The 17,615-nt window shown below is 43.2% G+C and overlaps 1 protein-coding gene and 1 long non-coding RNA gene across 7 annotated transcripts in view; one reads left to right on the top strand and one right to left on the bottom strand.

Annotated features, from left to right (window-relative positions):
- Positions 1 to 1,405: 1,405 nt before the first annotated feature.
- The window catches only part of LOC143441410 (uncharacterized), a 24,811-nt gene continuing 8,601 nt past the window's right edge, over positions 1,406 to 17,615 (top strand). For 2 of the 3 annotated variants that reach the window (XR_013108777.1, XR_013108776.1), the window contains exons 1-5: positions 1,406 to 1,526; positions 2,733 to 2,942; positions 3,273 to 3,363; positions 7,141 to 7,354; positions 11,964 to 12,063. This is a non-coding gene — a long non-coding RNA (uncharacterized LOC143441410). The remainder of the gene's footprint in view (positions 1,527 to 2,732; positions 2,943 to 3,272; positions 3,364 to 7,140; positions 7,355 to 11,963; positions 12,064 to 17,615) is intronic. The other variant, XR_013108778.1, reaches the window with a different exon arrangement.
- Positions 11,807 to 17,615, bottom strand: part of Slc28a2 (solute carrier family 28 member 2) — a 22,530-nt gene continuing 16,721 nt past the window's right edge. For all 4 annotated transcript variants that reach the window (XM_076929646.1, XM_076929645.1, XM_034495769.2 and 1 more), the window contains 5 exons: positions 17,256 to 17,453; positions 16,614 to 16,695; positions 14,952 to 15,050; positions 14,665 to 14,776; positions 11,807 to 12,533 (listed from right to left, as the gene is read on the bottom strand). In XM_076929646.1, coding sequence (XP_076785761.1) covers positions 12,416 to 12,533; positions 14,665 to 14,776; positions 14,952 to 15,050; positions 16,614 to 16,695; positions 17,256 to 17,453 — 609 coding nt within the window. In that variant the 3' untranslated portion in view covers positions 11,807 to 12,415. The remainder of the gene's footprint in view (positions 12,534 to 14,664; positions 14,777 to 14,951; positions 15,051 to 16,613; positions 16,696 to 17,255; positions 17,454 to 17,615) is intronic.

Genomic DNA, 17,615 nt, shown 5'->3' with positions numbered 1-17,615 from the left:
GAAAGGAGGTTCACTTAAGTCACAGGATAGCACGCACCCAAAGGACACACGAGAGACCGTCTTGCTGTAAAACACATGAGGTGGTTTATTAAATCAGAGCTCTGGGCCAGCCCATATCCCCATATCTCACATAGGGGATAGAGGGACTGACCCCGTGGCTCAGTGGTCTAGCGCTTATATATGGGCGGGGTGGGGAAAAAGCGAACTTTTGCTCGGGTGCACAGGATTGGTTGTTTTACTTTTTTTTGAACACTAGTAGGCCGTACCATGGGGCAGGGTGTAGTTCCTCTCTTGGCCAGTCAGTTTCTGGGATGTTCTTAACAGGCCTTTGTCCTGTAACTCCCCCTCCTCTGTAACTAATTAGATGGACCCAAACCTGCTGGCAGGTGCTTTTCTGCCCAAGGTCTAAGGCGAAAAAATTTACACATATTTCATAAAATGGCCTTTATAATTTTTCACTCTACAGTGGCACATGCCTTTCATCTCAGCCCTCAAGAGGCAGAGGCATGCAGATCTCTGAGTTCAAGACCAGCCTTGTCTACAGAGAGAGTTCCAGGACAGCCAGGCTACCCAGAGAAACCCTATTTCAAATCAAATAAGTCTAGAAACTTATTTGAATATTAGCCATGTTTCCACTTCCATTTATTTTCTAGGAGTTTCCAGGAGTTGTAGGAGTTTACACATTAAACTTAATTATCATTTCAGCGCTTCCCCACGTGTGTGTGTGTGTGTGTGTGTGTGTGTGTGTGTGTGTCCTAAACACCATAACAAGCACACACACTCAGTCACTCACTCTTGCTTGGGCAGTGTTGAGTACCTCATACTGCTGCGCTTTTATACTTCTGCCCAGTGTATGTCAGGGGAATCCCTGAGTATGTGAAGGCCTGAGTGGCTGTGTATTGTTTACATGAGCTAGCCATGTCAAGGATCCCAGCCTCAGACCCATGGGAAAACAGCAAAGTGTCCCATGCCACCTCACAGGGTGTGGTGTGGCTCACAGGGCAGGCAGAGCCTTCTCTTGTCCATGTGCAGATGATGATAGTGTGTGCAGAGAACATCCACCAGAGCTTCCCCACCAGACTCAAATCTCAGTGATGCTACTATATGCAGCTCTGGGATGAGACAAGCACACAGTGTGGGTTGGTCCCCCCAATAAGGATACTGGCTGTAACTACTATTTGTTTAAAGTTTTATCAACCATAAAGTCCTTATTATCTTGATAACTGATTGGTAGCCGGTGGAAATGTGCTTCAACATGATCAACCTTCTAAGGACCAAATAAGTGTTTCTGATGGTTTGTATATGCTTGGCCCAGGAAGTGGCACTGTTGGGAGGTGTGGCCTTGTTGGAGTAGGTGTGGCCTTGTGGGTGTGGGCTTTAAGACCATCATCTTAGCTGCCTGGGAGCCAGTATTCTGCTAGCAGACTTCAGATGAAGATGTAGAACTCTCAGCTTTTCCTGCACCATGCCTGCCTGGATGCCACCATGTTGCCACCTTGATGATTATGGACTGAACCTCTAAACATGTAAGCCAGCCCCATTTAAATGTTGTCCTTATTAGAGTTACTGTGGTCAGGGTGTCGGTTCACAGCAGTAAAATCCAAACCAAGACAGTGTCTTATCTGAATAATTTGATGCTATAAAGATCAGCAGATGCTCATTTTCTGTCTCCCCCATTCCTGCCACATTTATTAGTTGTTTTTAGCTGTAAATAAGTCTACTTCCTCCCCATTTATTTCCGTAGCTTTAAAATCTTTTTTTCTAAAATTTGTTCATATGGGTGCTTTTCCTGGATGTATGTCTATGCACCACATGAGTGCCCGGTGCCTGTGGCAGCCAGGAGAGGGTGATGTACCCTCTGGGACTGATTCTAATGGCTTTGATTTTTCTCCTTTGTCACTTTAAGACAAGAGAGCAGAGACCAACATGAGACCTAGAACAGGCTCTGCGTCTCTGAGAACAGAGTGTTGAGTCATTGCATTAAGTGGGTAAAAGGCCACGTGGGTTTGAAAAACAAGACAGTTAAATTAGAATTTCAGATAAACAGTGAATAATTTATCAGTTGAAATATGTCCCAAATATTGCATGCAACAACTTACTCTAACTTTTTTAGGCTTAATGAAAATTCAAAGCTAACTGAGCACTTTGCATTTTTTATTTGCTAAACCTGGCATCCATAGAACCAGACTGTGGAGAGATTTAATATATGCTGAGGAATTTTCTCCATGGCTAATATGGACCCATGGAGGGTTTGGGCACAGAGTGGCATTAGTATAAAGTGAGATTTGAGACCAACTAAAAGATGATGACAGTTGTTGAGGTCGGGGTTTCTGAGATATAAGACTGAGGTTTGGCAGGAGAGAAAAAGAATAGATTCTAACTACTGGTTAAATATGACTGTAAAGAAGGAAAACAAACAAACAAACAAACAATCCAGGAAGAATATAATGACAGATTTTCAGACTTAATGCCTGAAAAAATGACATTCATCAATGTAAAGAGATGGCTACAGGACAAATTGCCTTGAAAAAATAAAAATGAATTTTGAGATGATTTTTTTTTTCATTTTTTAGTGAATTTTACAATGGGTAGAATAACAGCTACATTTTCTTTGTTGCCTTCAATAAGGTGCTATGTAATTTTTTTAAGGATGTATTTATCATTTACAGAGCCTTGCTCTGTAGCCCAGGCTGGTCTTGAAACTCATGACCTTTCTGCTTTGGTCTCTTAAGTCCCAGGATTACAGGCAGGGACCACCCCACTCAGTTTTGGATATTTAACAACCTCACAGCCATCCCACTTAATGAAGGAAGCTGTTGCCTCCTGGGTAGTTGGTAAAGTCAAGGATTTAAAGTCTCAGGAACAGCAACTAAGCAGGACTCCTGGGAGCTCACAGAGACTGAAGCAGCAAATCCTACATGAGTCTGCACTGGATCCTCTGTGTATGTACTATGGTTGTTGATTTGGTGTCTGGGGGGACTCCAGAGAGTAAGAGTGGGGTGTCTCTGACTCTTTTTCCTGCTTTTGGGACTTTTCTCCTCCTATTGGATTGCCTTGCCTTGAAGTGAAGATGAGGGCCTGGTCTTATAGCATCTTGTTGTACTGTGTTTCTTTGCTATCCCTGGGAAGCCTCCTCTTTTCTAGGGCGACCTAGAAGGGGCATCTGGGGGAAAGGGTTGCTGAAGCGGAACTGAGAGGAGTGGAGGGAGGGGAAGCTGTGATCAAGACGTATTGTATGAGAGAAAAAGAAATATTTTTTTTTTAAATCTCAGGAGCTGAATGTGGTGCACATCTCTAATCCCAGCACAGCAGAGGCCGAGGCAAACAGGTCTCAATGAGTTTCAGGCCCAGCTAATCTACAGAGTGAGTTCTAGACCTGCCATGGTTACATAGTGTGAGATAGATGGATGGATGGATGGATGGATGGATGGATGGACAGACGGACGGACAGACAGACAGACAGACAGACAATGTTAGATTCCTGAGTTCAGCCATCTTACGAGCAAGTTCCATCTTGCTGTCAGGGCCAAAACTGAGTTTATGTTCCCAGGCCCCAGAACCAGCTCTTATTCCGCTTCTTCAGATATTTCATGTTTGTCTGTTAACCACTAAAGAACGTAAAGAGGGAAGATGCTCTTATCCTGTTGTCTAAACCAAGGCACACAAGTTGTAACTGTCTTGCTTGTCTTGACTTAATTGACCACATGCAGCTTACCCACTCCTGTGTTCCCTTATCATTGTAAATTCTAGTAGAGTCCAGGAGGGGACCTGACTGCAAAAGCTGAATCAAGGACCCTGAAAGCAGGTGACCCAGATGAGCCCAGAGAAGCAATGTTAACTTCCATGCTTAATCCCGGATGTCAAAATATAACTGTTCAATGCAACAGCCCACCCCGCTCCCGCTCACTTTGTGATCCCATCCTATAAAAATGTTGTACAATCTCCTTACAGAGATGCAGTCTAGATCACCAACTGGCCGCCTCCCAACTGGCTGCTTCCCTGCACGAGCAGACAACAAACCTTTCCATTTTAAGCTTCCATCTCCGAACCAGATAGATAGATAGATAGATAGATAGATAGATAGATAGATAGGCAGGCAGATAGACAGACAGACAGACAGACAGACAGACAAAGATGGCTACTCAGCTTCAATTCTGTACCTATCCCATCTGTCATGCCTGACCCTGAAGAGTTTCAACTGTTTCTCTTGAAGACTGCCTTCTTCTCTATCTTGGAGAACTCCCATCTTCTCTGAGACACAGTGTTTTATAATTTTGAGGTTTGGGCAGGAATGGCTGCCAAGCCAAGGCCCCACAGAAGGAAGCAGAGCTGCTTATCCAGACACCGGGTTCTGTCAATGAATTGCCTAGAAGCCACATCTGCAGTATCAGTTCTCATGGCGGAGTTTGCTCTCAGGTGTACAGAAAGTACACGTTCCTTTGAAACACAGTGGGTCTCCTGAAAGAACCCAGACTCTTGAAACCTGCCAACTATTTGGAGTGCTTAATTGTTTAAGTAATGACATAAAATCCATACTTCCTCACACGAGATGTTTGCACGTTTAAAGGGTGAGCTCCTCCCAGACATTATGTATCCTCAGAAGGAAATTTTTCTTGGTGTTCCTGACTTTACAAAAGTAAATACTCAAGTTATTTTTTTTTTAATATTGATCAGTGATCATCTTTATTTGTTAAAGATGTTAACATTTTATTTACATGTATATGTGATTATATGTGTACATGTCTTGAGGCACCCATGGAGACCAGAAGATGGCATCCAGCCTCTTGAAGCTATAGTTGCAGGCAGATGTGAGCCCATCAGTGTGGGTGCTGAAAACTGAACTCAGGTACTCTATATGAGCAAATACTCTTAGCCACTGAGCCACCATTCCAGTCCCCAGCAAAATTTATCTTTATATACTTTCTGCCCTCTAATTAAAATAATTTTAAAATAATTTTATAGAATCCTTTATGAAAGATAATTACACCCTTAAGTGACTACTTAATTACCAATGCTATTATATAATCAGATTATTATTTGCTTTATAACAAGATATTGAGATTGGCAGAGTTTGTGGTTGAAATGTGTCTGTCCATCTGTTTGTCTGTTACTCAAAGATAAATTAGTGTTATAGGTCAGAACCAGTGATTACGTTTTACTTGTGTCCATATCTCACATCCCTTAAGCAATGTTACACAGCATTCACTGTTGAATAAAACTTGATAAAGCTCTCTCTTCCTGTTTTTCAAGACAAAGACTAATAGTTTCTCTTTTTAAAATGTATAAATCTAAACGTCACAGATTCTCTGCGATATGGCTTATTAGGCATGCCATCTATATATTTGTTACACACATACACATATTCACACACACAGACACACTCACACAAACATATCAAGAAACTTTTAAAGAAGTATCACAATCCACTGATCATTGTTAACTTCCTTGTAGGTCAAGACGGTTTGCCATTGCTCAGGCTCTGTTGTGCACAGCAGTGACTGTGTGCACTCCCTTGGTTAGTTAAGGGTACAGAGAGAATCTTGTGTATTGTATGGATGCGTCACTTGTCAACTAAAAAACTATAGCCTATAGGAAAGGGTAGACAAGAAGGCGGGACATCCAGGAGGCAGAAAGAATTCTGGGCTAGACAGACATGGGAGATTTGCCTGAGAAGATGTGAAGAGACAGAAGCATGCGTGGTACCTGAGCACAGGTAACCAGCCACATGGCGGAATGGAGGTTAGAATAAATGGGATAATTTAAGCTGTGCTCTAATCAGAGAAAAGCTTAACTATATGGCCAAGGTATTTGTAAATATATTTTGAATCGGAGTCTTATTTCTGGAAGTGTGGGGCTGGGAGGAAGAGCATTAACTTCTATAGCTGAATGTTATTCCAGGGCCTCTGTTTTTCTAGAATCCCATCACCACCTTTGATATTAAGGATTCTGGTTTTATAGCAGCATCCTCCACTACCGGCACCAACTTACAAGAGCCCTGACATCAGGCCCTGACTCGGGGTGATCTTTATTCTTTACTAAGAAGAAGTGTCTTAAGTTCTACTAAAGTGCACAATCAGGTGGCAGCTTTCCGAGTCTTACACACAAAAGTTGTCTCTAAACATCGTTTTTCTATCTAAAATTCTCACTTTTTATTTCCGTTTAGTACAACATTTCTGATATTTCCAACTCCAGTTTCAAGGAACCATCACAGCCAACTCACAAAGCTTTGGCTTGACGTTCCAGGGTGTGTCTGTGTGTCTACTTACCAGGCACTAAATAAAAGTTTGCCTGTAGATGCATCTCAGACAATCCTATTCTTCAAAATCTTGAACCCTCCTTCTCCCCAGCTTTCACACATTTGAGATCTCACCTTTCCCCACTTGCACAAATTCCCCAGGCCCCATGAATCCCACAAAGCATAGGCTAGTTCTTTCTACAGCAGGAACTACTTTCCTTCTTGGCTGTGCTGAGCCCTAACACTGGTGATCACAGCAGAGGCAAAGACACTGCAGGCGAATCCTGCTGTAAGCGAGTTGTTTCACCATTAACCTACTTCACCCAGTTCCTCGGTGTCCTCCAGGCAAGGAGAGCTCACTTCCTTTGTCAATTGAGACTTTTTAAAAACTGTCCCTGCTGGCCAAGAAGATTCTAGGACAATTTTAGAATCTTAAGATTCTGAGGCTGATGCATCTGAATATTTCTTGTCCAGGCTTTAAAGTCACACACATTTTTTTTTTCTGTCTGGAAGAGACTGAGAAGAGAGAAATGTAATTTTAATTTTTTATGATGGTTCTTAAACACTGTAAGCTCCCTTGTAGCCGACCACCCACCAGAGGTAGTAGAAAAGAAAGAATACAGGGGAGGGAGGAATGGACCTGTTTAGAAATGGTTCTTTGGAGCAACTCCTGTCTGTGTTGTCTAGAAATTGGCAGTTCAATTCACAGGTCAGCAGCGGCAGCTCAACCCAGTAAACACTTCATGAATAAACCAGCAGTCCAGTTCAGTAGTGTTGGGATAGCAAACACGAATCAGCAGTGGTGGTACTACCTAGCAGAGATAGCCATGCCTGAGCCTCAGCATGAGTCAGTAGGAGAAACCCAGAGGGATGTCAGAAAAACTTCTTGTTTGTGCCTCTCTCAGCAACGCAAAGGTGCAAGACCCACAATCGCCTCACAGCTAGCTGTACCAGCAAGCTTCCATCAATGTCTATGGAGTCCGATTTATACCCTCCAAACATCACCTGTCCTCCACGGGTCTTGCCTCAGCATGTGTCTTGCCTCAGCTGACATCATTGTGCAAGTCATCCTGAGTCCAAGGAAACAGCAAGAAACCTCAGCACACCAGAAGTTTTTCGGTGCGTTTCTCCCTATGGAGTCCCAACAACTGGAGCACAACTACATAATGAAAAGTCTTTAGCTAAGAAGCTTCCATCTGCTTGCTTTAGCAGAATATCCTCTCTCCTGTGTCTGCTTCAGCTAAACATTCCTTCAAGAGTCTGCCTTAGTCTTTCACCTATGTCCACTTCAGGAAAACACTTCTTTACATGTTTGCCCCAGCAAAACACCATCCAGCACATCTGACTTTCCAAAGAACCCTTAAAGCTTCCACTTTAGCGAAGCACTGAGTCTTGCCTTTGCCGTCTTGTGCAGCTGACTGTTTCAGGTCTGAAACCCAAAATTTTCAACTGTCTAATGTGTTGTTGCAAGAGAGAAGTGCCTCACTTATGGAAGCTCTCGGGCTTTGGTAGAATTTTCTTTTTGCAAAATGTTAATATGTGTTCAAAAGCTTCCTGTTTCTCCTCTAGTCCTTATCACCTCCATCATTCCTGGGCTAAGCAAGCATGGCATTCCCTGTGGTCCCAGGCTTCATCTTCCCAATCTTCTATCTTCTATCTGCTCTTCATCCCCAGGCTGCAGTGATCACAGTGTGGCCTAAACTTTTACTACATCTCCACCACAGAAACAGCTCCAGACGCCTTCAGACAGGTGTGGGGGTGCTATTCAACCCCCCCAATCCTTCTGTGAGGATCTGTTCTTGAAGACCACTTCTGGCATCCACATGTTTTTAGCCTAGGATCCCCCTCCCCACCCCACTTCCTGGGGGAAAGAGAGGGGAGAGGGAGAATAATATACAAAAGAGTTCAGTTTTTTTTTGTAACTGCTTTTTGGATGGTATTGACTGGTGTGTGCATCACATTACTGGCTGAAGCACCTCCCATCCTGCTTAAGCCTTAGTTAAGCACCATGGTGCCAAAATGTCAGTCAGACACACAGCCAGTAAGACCTGGCTATAGGCCATGGTCAGCATAGGCCAGGCACAGCTAGTGGTCCAGGAAATCCACATGATGGTGATCCCTCTAGGTGATAAAACTAGGTAGCAGTGAGTGACTCCTGGTGACACCTTGCATTGTTTATCTGTCTTTAAACATTTTAAATATTTGATTTGTCTCTGAAAGCCACCAAATAAGTCTATATTAGCTTTGTTTTATAAATGACAGCCCCATGGCTAAAGAATAGTTTTCTCAGTCACAGATTTCATAAATTTGCTTCCAAAACCACACAGAAACTCTCAAATGTAAAATATAAGAATAGTGATATTTTCTTTGGGGAATTTGCTACATTATCCTTTGAGTTTGCCTAGCTGTGAGAAAATATCATTCATTTGATGAATAATTCAAATTCAAGTCATGTTGCCATGGAAAGGGATCAGCTACCCTTGCCAATTGTTTTTATGAGGTACTCAGTTCCACAGACATAATGTTTACCTCTCTTGAGGGAGCAACAGCTCTTGACTAGAGGAAATACGATTTCAGCAAAAGTCCTAGTTCTCTGTGCTCATTAAAAATTGTTTCCGTATTCTGTTTGGCTTCTTGCTCCAAATACATAGGAACGATTATTATAGTCATGGGTTATCTGGCAATGACTGCCAGAGATGCCAACCTTGAGAGAGGGACAGAGAGAATTTTGAGCTTTAAAAAAGTGTAAGTTTTGCTTTTCCAGAAATTGATCAAAGTCATTAGTTCTAGTGAAAATGTAAGCTGTGAGGGAAATGGTTCCCAGCAAATCTCCTGATGTTCCCTCTCCTGTTGTTAAAACTCATCTGTGTGCATGTCTGGTTGTAGAGATTCAGCTTGACTAGCCATCTTGGCTGGAACTGCCATTTTCCCTGCCAGGCGACCCTGGCATACACTCCAAACTCTGTGAGGCAAAGTTAAAATGGCTGAGTATGTTATGTTAGCCATGATGCCAAGATTTTTTTCTAACATTTTATTTAATATTGTATATGTGGTATGTGTAAGAGAGAGAGTGCACATGCCCAGGGTGAGTGCAGAGACCAGAGGACAACTTTGTGGAGACATTTCTCTCCTTCCAGCTTTGCATGAGTAACAAGTTGAACTCTGGTCATCAAGACTTTGAGGCAAGCACTGTTGCTGGCCCCTAGCCTGCTACTTGACTGACACATGAATCCTCTCTGAGAAAGGACAGGCACATTCTTATTTGCTGTTGTCTGCTTTTGTCTCACTTAAACCCTTGCTTCTGATTGAGGTGCATTAACCCTCTCATCCCACTATCAGTCGATATGAGTGTCTATCCATAGGGTATCTCCCAGATAAATTGTACTGTGTGCAATCCTGGATGTAGCTACTTCTTCAAATGCTTCCTCACCTTCACCCTTGGTGGCCAACCTCTCATCCCTAGGACAGGTCATTCCAAGGAACTCTTATTCACACTGGAGCATTTGATGACCTGTATACTCCTGTTCCTGGGATTGTTTAAAAGTGTACATGGCTCCATCAATTCTGAATTTTAGACTTGTACCTTAACCAGAGCAAGGGCTTCCAGTCTGTACCCCTGAGCAAACTCCAGCCCAAATAGACCCATCCTCTAATCCTGCCGTTCTGAGACTAGGTAGGAGAGGAGTTGGGCATATACAGAACAGGGTACCCCTGGAGAAAATAAAATATGTCTATGGTAGAAGTATGCAAAAAGTATCCACCTTCATCTACCTGATTTATTAGAAACAAAATACCTTAAATCAAATGGCATTTAAACAACAGAGATATATTATTCCTCACATTTCTGACGGCTGAGAAATCCCATATCACAGCAGCAGAGTTTGGTGTTTGAAGACCCACTTAAATACACATGCCCGTCACTCACCGACAGGTGTTTTCTGGTTCTCTCATCAGAGCACAGATCCCATTCATGAGAGCTCCACCCACACGACCTTACCACACTCTAAGTTCTCACCTCTAACACTAACACCTCCTGGACAGGATTTCAATATATGAATGGGGTGGGGTACAAACATTCAGATTCTAGCAGTGTTAAAGGTTAGGACAGGAGCTATGGAAGACAATGAAGGCAGGAGAAAAGAGAGCAAACACTTGCTATGCATCTCTGTGTCCCAGTGATGATACTAGAAAGAAGATACTGCATCTTCCACAGCAAGCCTTCTATGAAGCTGTAGTTATTTTCACTTGAGAGGGTAGGGACCTTGGAGGGTCACTTAGTAGGAAGGTATAGATTTTTAAGGAAACTCAGTAGTTGTGTGTGGATGACTGAATCGGCGTGCTCATGGGTAGGTGGCATGAGATAATGTACAGTGATGAGAAAGACAGTCTTAGGTTGGCAACATGAACTAATGGATAGAGGTCCTAGCACACAGGTTAAAGACCTAAGACAGATTTCCAGATTCCACAAGGGGGCAGGACAGACCTGACTCCAGACACTGCAATTCTCCGATGGCTCATTCATACCAGCATACTTAGACAGACAGACAGACAGACAGACAGACAGACAGGCACACACACACACACACACATGCACACACACACACATACATACACAAACACACATGTACGTGGGCACACACTAAAACACACAGTAAAATAATTACTTTTAAAGCTACTCTTGGGCTAGAAAGATGGCTCAGTCAGTAAAGTGCTTGCTGAACCCCTGGATTCGATCCCCAAAGCCCACACAGAGAGTATGACAAAGGATTAGCTGTCTTTATGTCCTCTGTGCCCTCTAGCCTACTGACGATGACCCAATCATGCCGAGGTTTCCTGGACACCCAGCCGCTCTGTGATTCATGGCTGCTCTGGGTAACTCCGTGGAAGCATTGCTGTCTATGGCACTGCCTCTGCCACCGGCTACACTGGACAACTCCTGGGTTCTTCGGCATGGCACCAACACCAGACCATAAGTCCAGCAGAATCTCTTTTGCGTTTTAATTTTGTTTTTCCTTCTGTTTTTTGAGACAAGTTCTATGTAGCCCAGGCTGTCCTGAAGCTCACCACATAGACCAATCTGGCCTCAAACTCACAGATATCCAAGGCACGTGTGACCCACACTTGACCCCTTACTGAGGAGCTGAAGCCAAGAGCAGTGAGGGTACTGGAGTGACAGATAAGTAGCCCTGGTGTCAGAGCCCCTTAGCCATTTCTGTTCAGAGAAATCCTCTCGGGGTCTAACTCAGCTTTTTACAGGGCGACTCATTTAGATGATCCAAAACAATTTTAAAGGATTCTCTATAAGCCTGATGCTAAATCTGAATACCAAATCAAAATAAGGGCCTTTTTTAAAAAAAAGGTATTCCTTAGGATTTTTCAGTGGCTAAGTTGTGTACTGCTCCTGCAGCAGACAGGAGTGCAGTCTCCGGGACCCATGTTGGATGTCTCAGGACCACCTGTAACTCCAGGTCCAGGTGGCCCCCACCTCAGGGTTCCTCTGGCACATGCACTAATATGCGTATAACCACACACACACATACACACAATTAAAAAATAAGTACTTTAAAAAAATACCTTATTAAAGGAAGCATTTTTATTACTGTATGAAAATAAAAAGAGTTTTTAAGTTTATAAATCTTTGGCAATACAAAAAAAAAGTTTATCTTTAAATTCACGTGTGTTACCTATATAACTTTAAAAATATATTCCCTCACCTCCACCCCTGCAGGAGGACATGTCATCTACTCTGTCACTTCTATGAAATACTTCGGGGTTTGGGCCAGGCTTTCCTTGAATCTGAGGCAATCCCTTTAGCTGTGAGCCTACAGGTAAGAGACGACAGGGGTGTGCCAACATTCCCCAGTTAAAACTAAGCATCTGCTTTGATTTCCCCACTCTCTCCACTCTGGGCCTGGACAGGGGTTGAACCTTGATCTTACCACACACATATTTCCCCCCTTAGCTACATTCCCACCATACTTTGGCTCAAGAGGGCCTATAATGAATTTCACGTCTAGTATGTGGCACGCCAGTGGAAAGGTGGGGGTTAATTTTTATACAGAGCTACAGTGAACTCAGAACTTTCACTTTGTGGAGTTTAGTGCGGTTCTCAGAGAATGCGAAGCTTGAGTACATGAAAATCTGTTCTATAAGAACTGTCATGGAATGGCCCCACCAGGCTCATGCACACACAGTGCTGGTATAGAGGTCACAGCAGTTGGCAAGACTCCTGAGGCTGGAATCCTTGTCTTGCCAGGGGCCTGAGAAAGAAGGCATGTTGGTGCCGTTCAGCCAAGTACTGAAATGATAAAACCAGAAACACACGGGTCAGACACAAATAAGGCAGCGCAATCAACAAGTTTTCCAAGTAGCTGAGAACAAACCTACTGTGAGTAGATCTGTTGCTGTAACCAGTGACATGAGACCCAACTGAATGAGCTCTGCTCCTCACGCTTTAGATGACACTAGGACAGAACCCTGACCATTGTCTGCCCAGTGTCCAGCTCCTAACCTTGGCCCAGCTAGAAATGTCATTTCCATTGACATTGAAAAAAATTATTGAGTTGAGAAAAAAAATTAGACCTTATAAATGATCCAGAATTAAATTTAATAAAAAAAAAAAAATAAGCTGATAACTAGGGTCACTTTCCTCATGAGAAAGAAAAAAACTGTTTACACTTCACTGGTATAAATTAATTAGATAAAGGTATTTCTCTTTCCAATGTTTTGCTTTTCATTTTATTCAAACTGAAACAGAATTATGTCACTTTTCCCCATCCTTTTCCTCCCCCAGCCCTTCCCATTTACCCTCCCTGCAATCCCTCCCATATTACCCTCTACTCTCAAGGTAATATCCACTTTTTTATTATCATTACAGACAGACAGACAGACAGACAGACAGACAGACAGACAGATTCAGCTGTTATTTTTCTCAAATTATATGTCCATGTGCAGGTGTAGGTGTGTGCATGTGCCTGCAGAGGACTTAAGCATGGGACCCCTCTGGAGCCGGAGTTACAGATGGGTGGAAGTCACCCAGTGTGATGTAGAATTCAGGTCCTCCACAACAGCATCCTGTTGGTCCCCTGCAAGAGCAGCATCTGAACAACTACTTGAGCCAGACTCCAGCTGACTTGTGAGTGGATTTATACAGTGTTTTCTACCCCTGAAAACATTTCTTTTGGCTTCTAGATGCTAATGACTCTTAGAATATGTCTTTAGAAAATCCACTGAGAACATACACATTAGAACTCCACCAGATGACCAATCTACCTAGTTTATAAATTCCTCTTTAACAATAAATGAAATTTGCAATTTACTTTTACTTCGTTTCTTAACCTGTATACAGCTAACATCTGAATAAGTACACGAATACATCACAGACATACACGCCACCTCCTACTCAGGCTCCAGCTCTGATCTCTTTCCTGAGCCTCAGACTCCAGTTGATTGAGTGGCTTTATATGGTGTTCACACAAGTACCTCCAAACTAACATATCCAGAACCGGAAGAGGCCACACCTTTCTCCTCTACTCCTATTTCTTGTTCCTCCTTGTGATGGACACACTGACCCAAGTCAGAAAAGACAGTTCTTTCTCCTCCTCACACTGGGCCTTTCTCCTATCCAGTGAGGGTCAGTCCTATCGATTCTCCCTTGTCTGGTGTCCCTGTATCAGCAATGTGTTCACGCTCCTTGTTAGCAAATGTCCTTCTGTAAGGCACAGCTAACTGTGCTGGTGTCCAGAATCCTGCAGGTCAAAATTGGATTTCTCAAGGCTTTCAGACAAAGCTTTTCTCTAACGGTTCAGCCTTGCTTCCTAGAGCTCTCCTCACTCACCTGCAGGCCACTAACTACCAGCACACACCTTTGGCTTTGACAATATCAAATATTCTACTTCCTCACTCCTTCCTTTTATGTGTCCCAAAACTAGTCCCTTGGGCTCGGTGATAGGTTCCTTTCTTATTCTAGAATATAGTAAACAAGGTCGGTCACCTTCACACTATCTGAGCTCGATTTAAATTTTAAATTTTTAAATTTAAAAATCTGTCTTCTCTTGATCTGCTTTTATTTCCATCTGGAAAAAAAATCTGAGTTTTAAGACGATTGTAAAATCATCACCTGTCTACTACTTATATTTCAAGTCACAATAAACACAGAAACTTCTTAACTAACAGACCAAACTTCTTTCCCTTCCACTATACACCACCAATAAACAGAATCTGCCATACACAGTAGGACTAATACTGAAGATAATGCCTACTGAGAGAAAAGAGTCCAGACTATGTCCATCACCAGCATCCATGTTGTGTCTCATACACACACACCTTCAGCGTCCCTGTCCTCAAGACCTCCATGCCCCAACATCCAGAAGTTCCCTTCCTGTAAGAGGATATGCTAGAAGGGAGCAGGAACCCTGGTGTTTGCCTACCTCTGGAAAAGCTCTCTGCAGCACACATATGTCTCATAGGTTCTGTTGGTGAAATTTGTGTTTAAGAATGAGACACAGTCAGTTTCAGCACCTCTGGGAACATAGAGGATTCCTGCATGGAGATAAAAATTACTTTAAGAAGGAAGGTCTGACACATGGACCCCCAAGGTTCTGTATTGCTTGGTTGGGAGTTGGTAACACTGTAGATTAGGGGTGGAGGGTGAGCTAAATAAACAATCTAAGAGAGATCCTGTGACCTCTGGCAGGGACGACGCTTAGGCACCTACCTGCCATACAGGCACTGATAAAGGAAACACAGGCACCTGTAAAGAGGGCCCTGACCACAATCTTGCACAAGTCACTCTTCCGTTGAGGTATCATGGATGCTGTAGGCAACAAAAGAAAGCAATTGATGTCTTCCTCACACAGTAAGAAGGTGTAGCCCATGAGTCCCCATTAGAAGAATGTAAAACAATATCAGGTCAGATGACTTAGTGTTCTTTGACCAACCACCTAAGCCTGCTAAAGCTTCCTTAAGAGGTGTATACATACATTAGTCTTGATATATAACTCAGACTTCTCCTAGATCAAGGATTATAATCTGACCCTCACCTCAGTGGCTCTGGAATCCATTCAAGATAAATCTGAATCAAGCAGGGCTCTGAGCTGCTCAAGCAGGCACAGATGCCTGTGTTGGCCAGCTGAGACCTACACTGTTAAGTCCAGACTGGAATCACATGTGCCATTTTAAGCCAAAGGACTAGAGAGGACAGCATCCATCTCATTCCAGCCCAGTGTCACAGCTACCAAGTGGCAGACATAGAGCAATATGGATGAGAGTTTAACAGAGAGGAAAAAGATAAACCAAAAGAAATTATTTCACCTTTAAACTGCTTAATCAGCTATCAGTGACATAAATTTAGTTAAACTACCCCAGAATATGATTACCATAGATGGCATTTTTAACACATTCTTTTCATATTCTATTGCTTCTTAGACCCATTTCTAACTTGTCTCTTCCAAGTGCTCAGCTTGGGATTCTGATAAACACACACACACACTCACTCACTCACACACACACACACTCACACACACACACTCACACACACACACACACACTCACCACACACATCACATTCACACAACACACACACTCACCACACACATCACACTCACACACCACACACACTCACCACACACACTTACCACACATATACTCACCACACAAACACACTCATCACACATATACTCACCACACAAACACACTCACCACACACACTCACCACACACACACTCACACTCACCACACCACACACATATACCACACTCACCACACCATACACACCACACTCACCACACACCACATACACTACACACACACACACACACACACACACACACACCACACACACACCACCCTCCAGGACCACCTCTCTCTCCTGGTATTCCAGCAACCATCACTCACAGTCAGCACCCTGAATACCTCTACTTCAAGTACTAACTACTCCTCTGTACTCCAGGACTCTCAACTTTTGCCCAGCAAGGTATGATGCTCACTGACCCCCATTTATCTGCTTTATCTTCTGCTGCCTGTTTTAAATTCCTGTGCAAATATCACTCTTATAAAAGAAAAAAATTGTTGGGTAGGTTAATTTCAGAAAGTTCTTTTGGCAGTTTAACGGCAAGAGACAAATATAATTTTCATAACTGTTTCCTTATAAGGAAACTAAAAATAAAACCATTTTCTGCCTTGTCAGAAAGGAGAACAGGCAGATAAAGCACTGGTTGTAAAGGATATATCATAGTCAGCCTGACTGCATTAACTCTGAGTTACATGTGGCCTGAGAGGTCCACTTCATTCCAGCTTCTCTATGTAACCTCAGCTTTGCAGTGAGCAGAGGCTGGATCTGCCTGGCGTGTAGAGGACCTGGGGGGATTGAATAACTCACTCAAGCCTCCCAGTGTGATTCCTATGGAACTAAGATTGGCAAATCCACAGAGGGAAAATGTTGCAATGATTTCAGCTTTCACCTAGGAGGGGAAACAAGTAGATAAATTTAGTTCTGGTGTGTCTAAGAACTGTGTTAGAAGTTCCAGGGCACACCAATTTGTCTTACAGTGTTCTAAGGAATGCACAAAAGTTGCTCAAAAAATAACTGGCCCAAGTTACAACTGCTGTCATGATATGGTAATACTGTAAGACTCCTTGCCCAGCAGGGTTCTTACTAAAGATACAGAGAAAATGACCCAGAGATGCAAAGAGAGAGGAAAGATTGTTTCAAAGTAGTTGGAAAGTGGAAATAAAGGGACTTCGGGACATCCAGGAGAAGGTATGTTCCTTGGACTGTCCCAATGTAAAGAAGCAACAATTATCTTAGAGATCAAAGTTGGGTCAGGATGCAGGAGAGAAATAACAGAGACCTGGAGCAGAAGCTTGGGTCCTGACACACATGCTTCTGCTTGTCTTCTTCTTAGGCTGGGGCACTGAGAAATACTTGTGGGCCTGCAATGTTTGTGTGGCACACTGTGCCTTCCCTCAGATAAGCCTGGCCCAAACCTCTGACTCTGTAATTTGCTGGATTGTTGCTTACAGAAATCCACTGTTTCTCGCCATTGATCCACTCTTCTACTCCAGAGAGACGTTTGTTCTTGAACTGAGACAGTTGTTGATAGGCCACAAATTCATTTATGAAGAATTTGACTCCCACTATCTCAGCCACCAGTGGGCAGTCTGCCCACTGTACACCCATCATGAAAACCATGGGCCTTAGGACATAGGAGCAGATGACCTAAGGGACAGATAAGAAGGGAAAAGAAGAGTAGACAACAAAGGTCAGGTGCCAGGAGCCGCTCCAGACACTTAGCCTCCTCTCCTTCTTCCACCTCCTTCTCCTCCTCAGGCTTTCAGCTTACTGAGGGTCAGGAAAACATGCCCAACACAGATAAGATTT

This window comes from Arvicanthis niloticus, chromosome 2, assembly GCF_011762505.2.
Source record: "Arvicanthis niloticus isolate mArvNil1 chromosome 2, mArvNil1.pat.X, whole genome shotgun sequence".
Classification (NCBI taxonomy): Eukaryota; Metazoa; Chordata; class Mammalia; order Rodentia; family Muridae; genus Arvicanthis; species Arvicanthis niloticus.
This window is presented reverse-complemented; position numbering and strand designations above follow the sequence as displayed.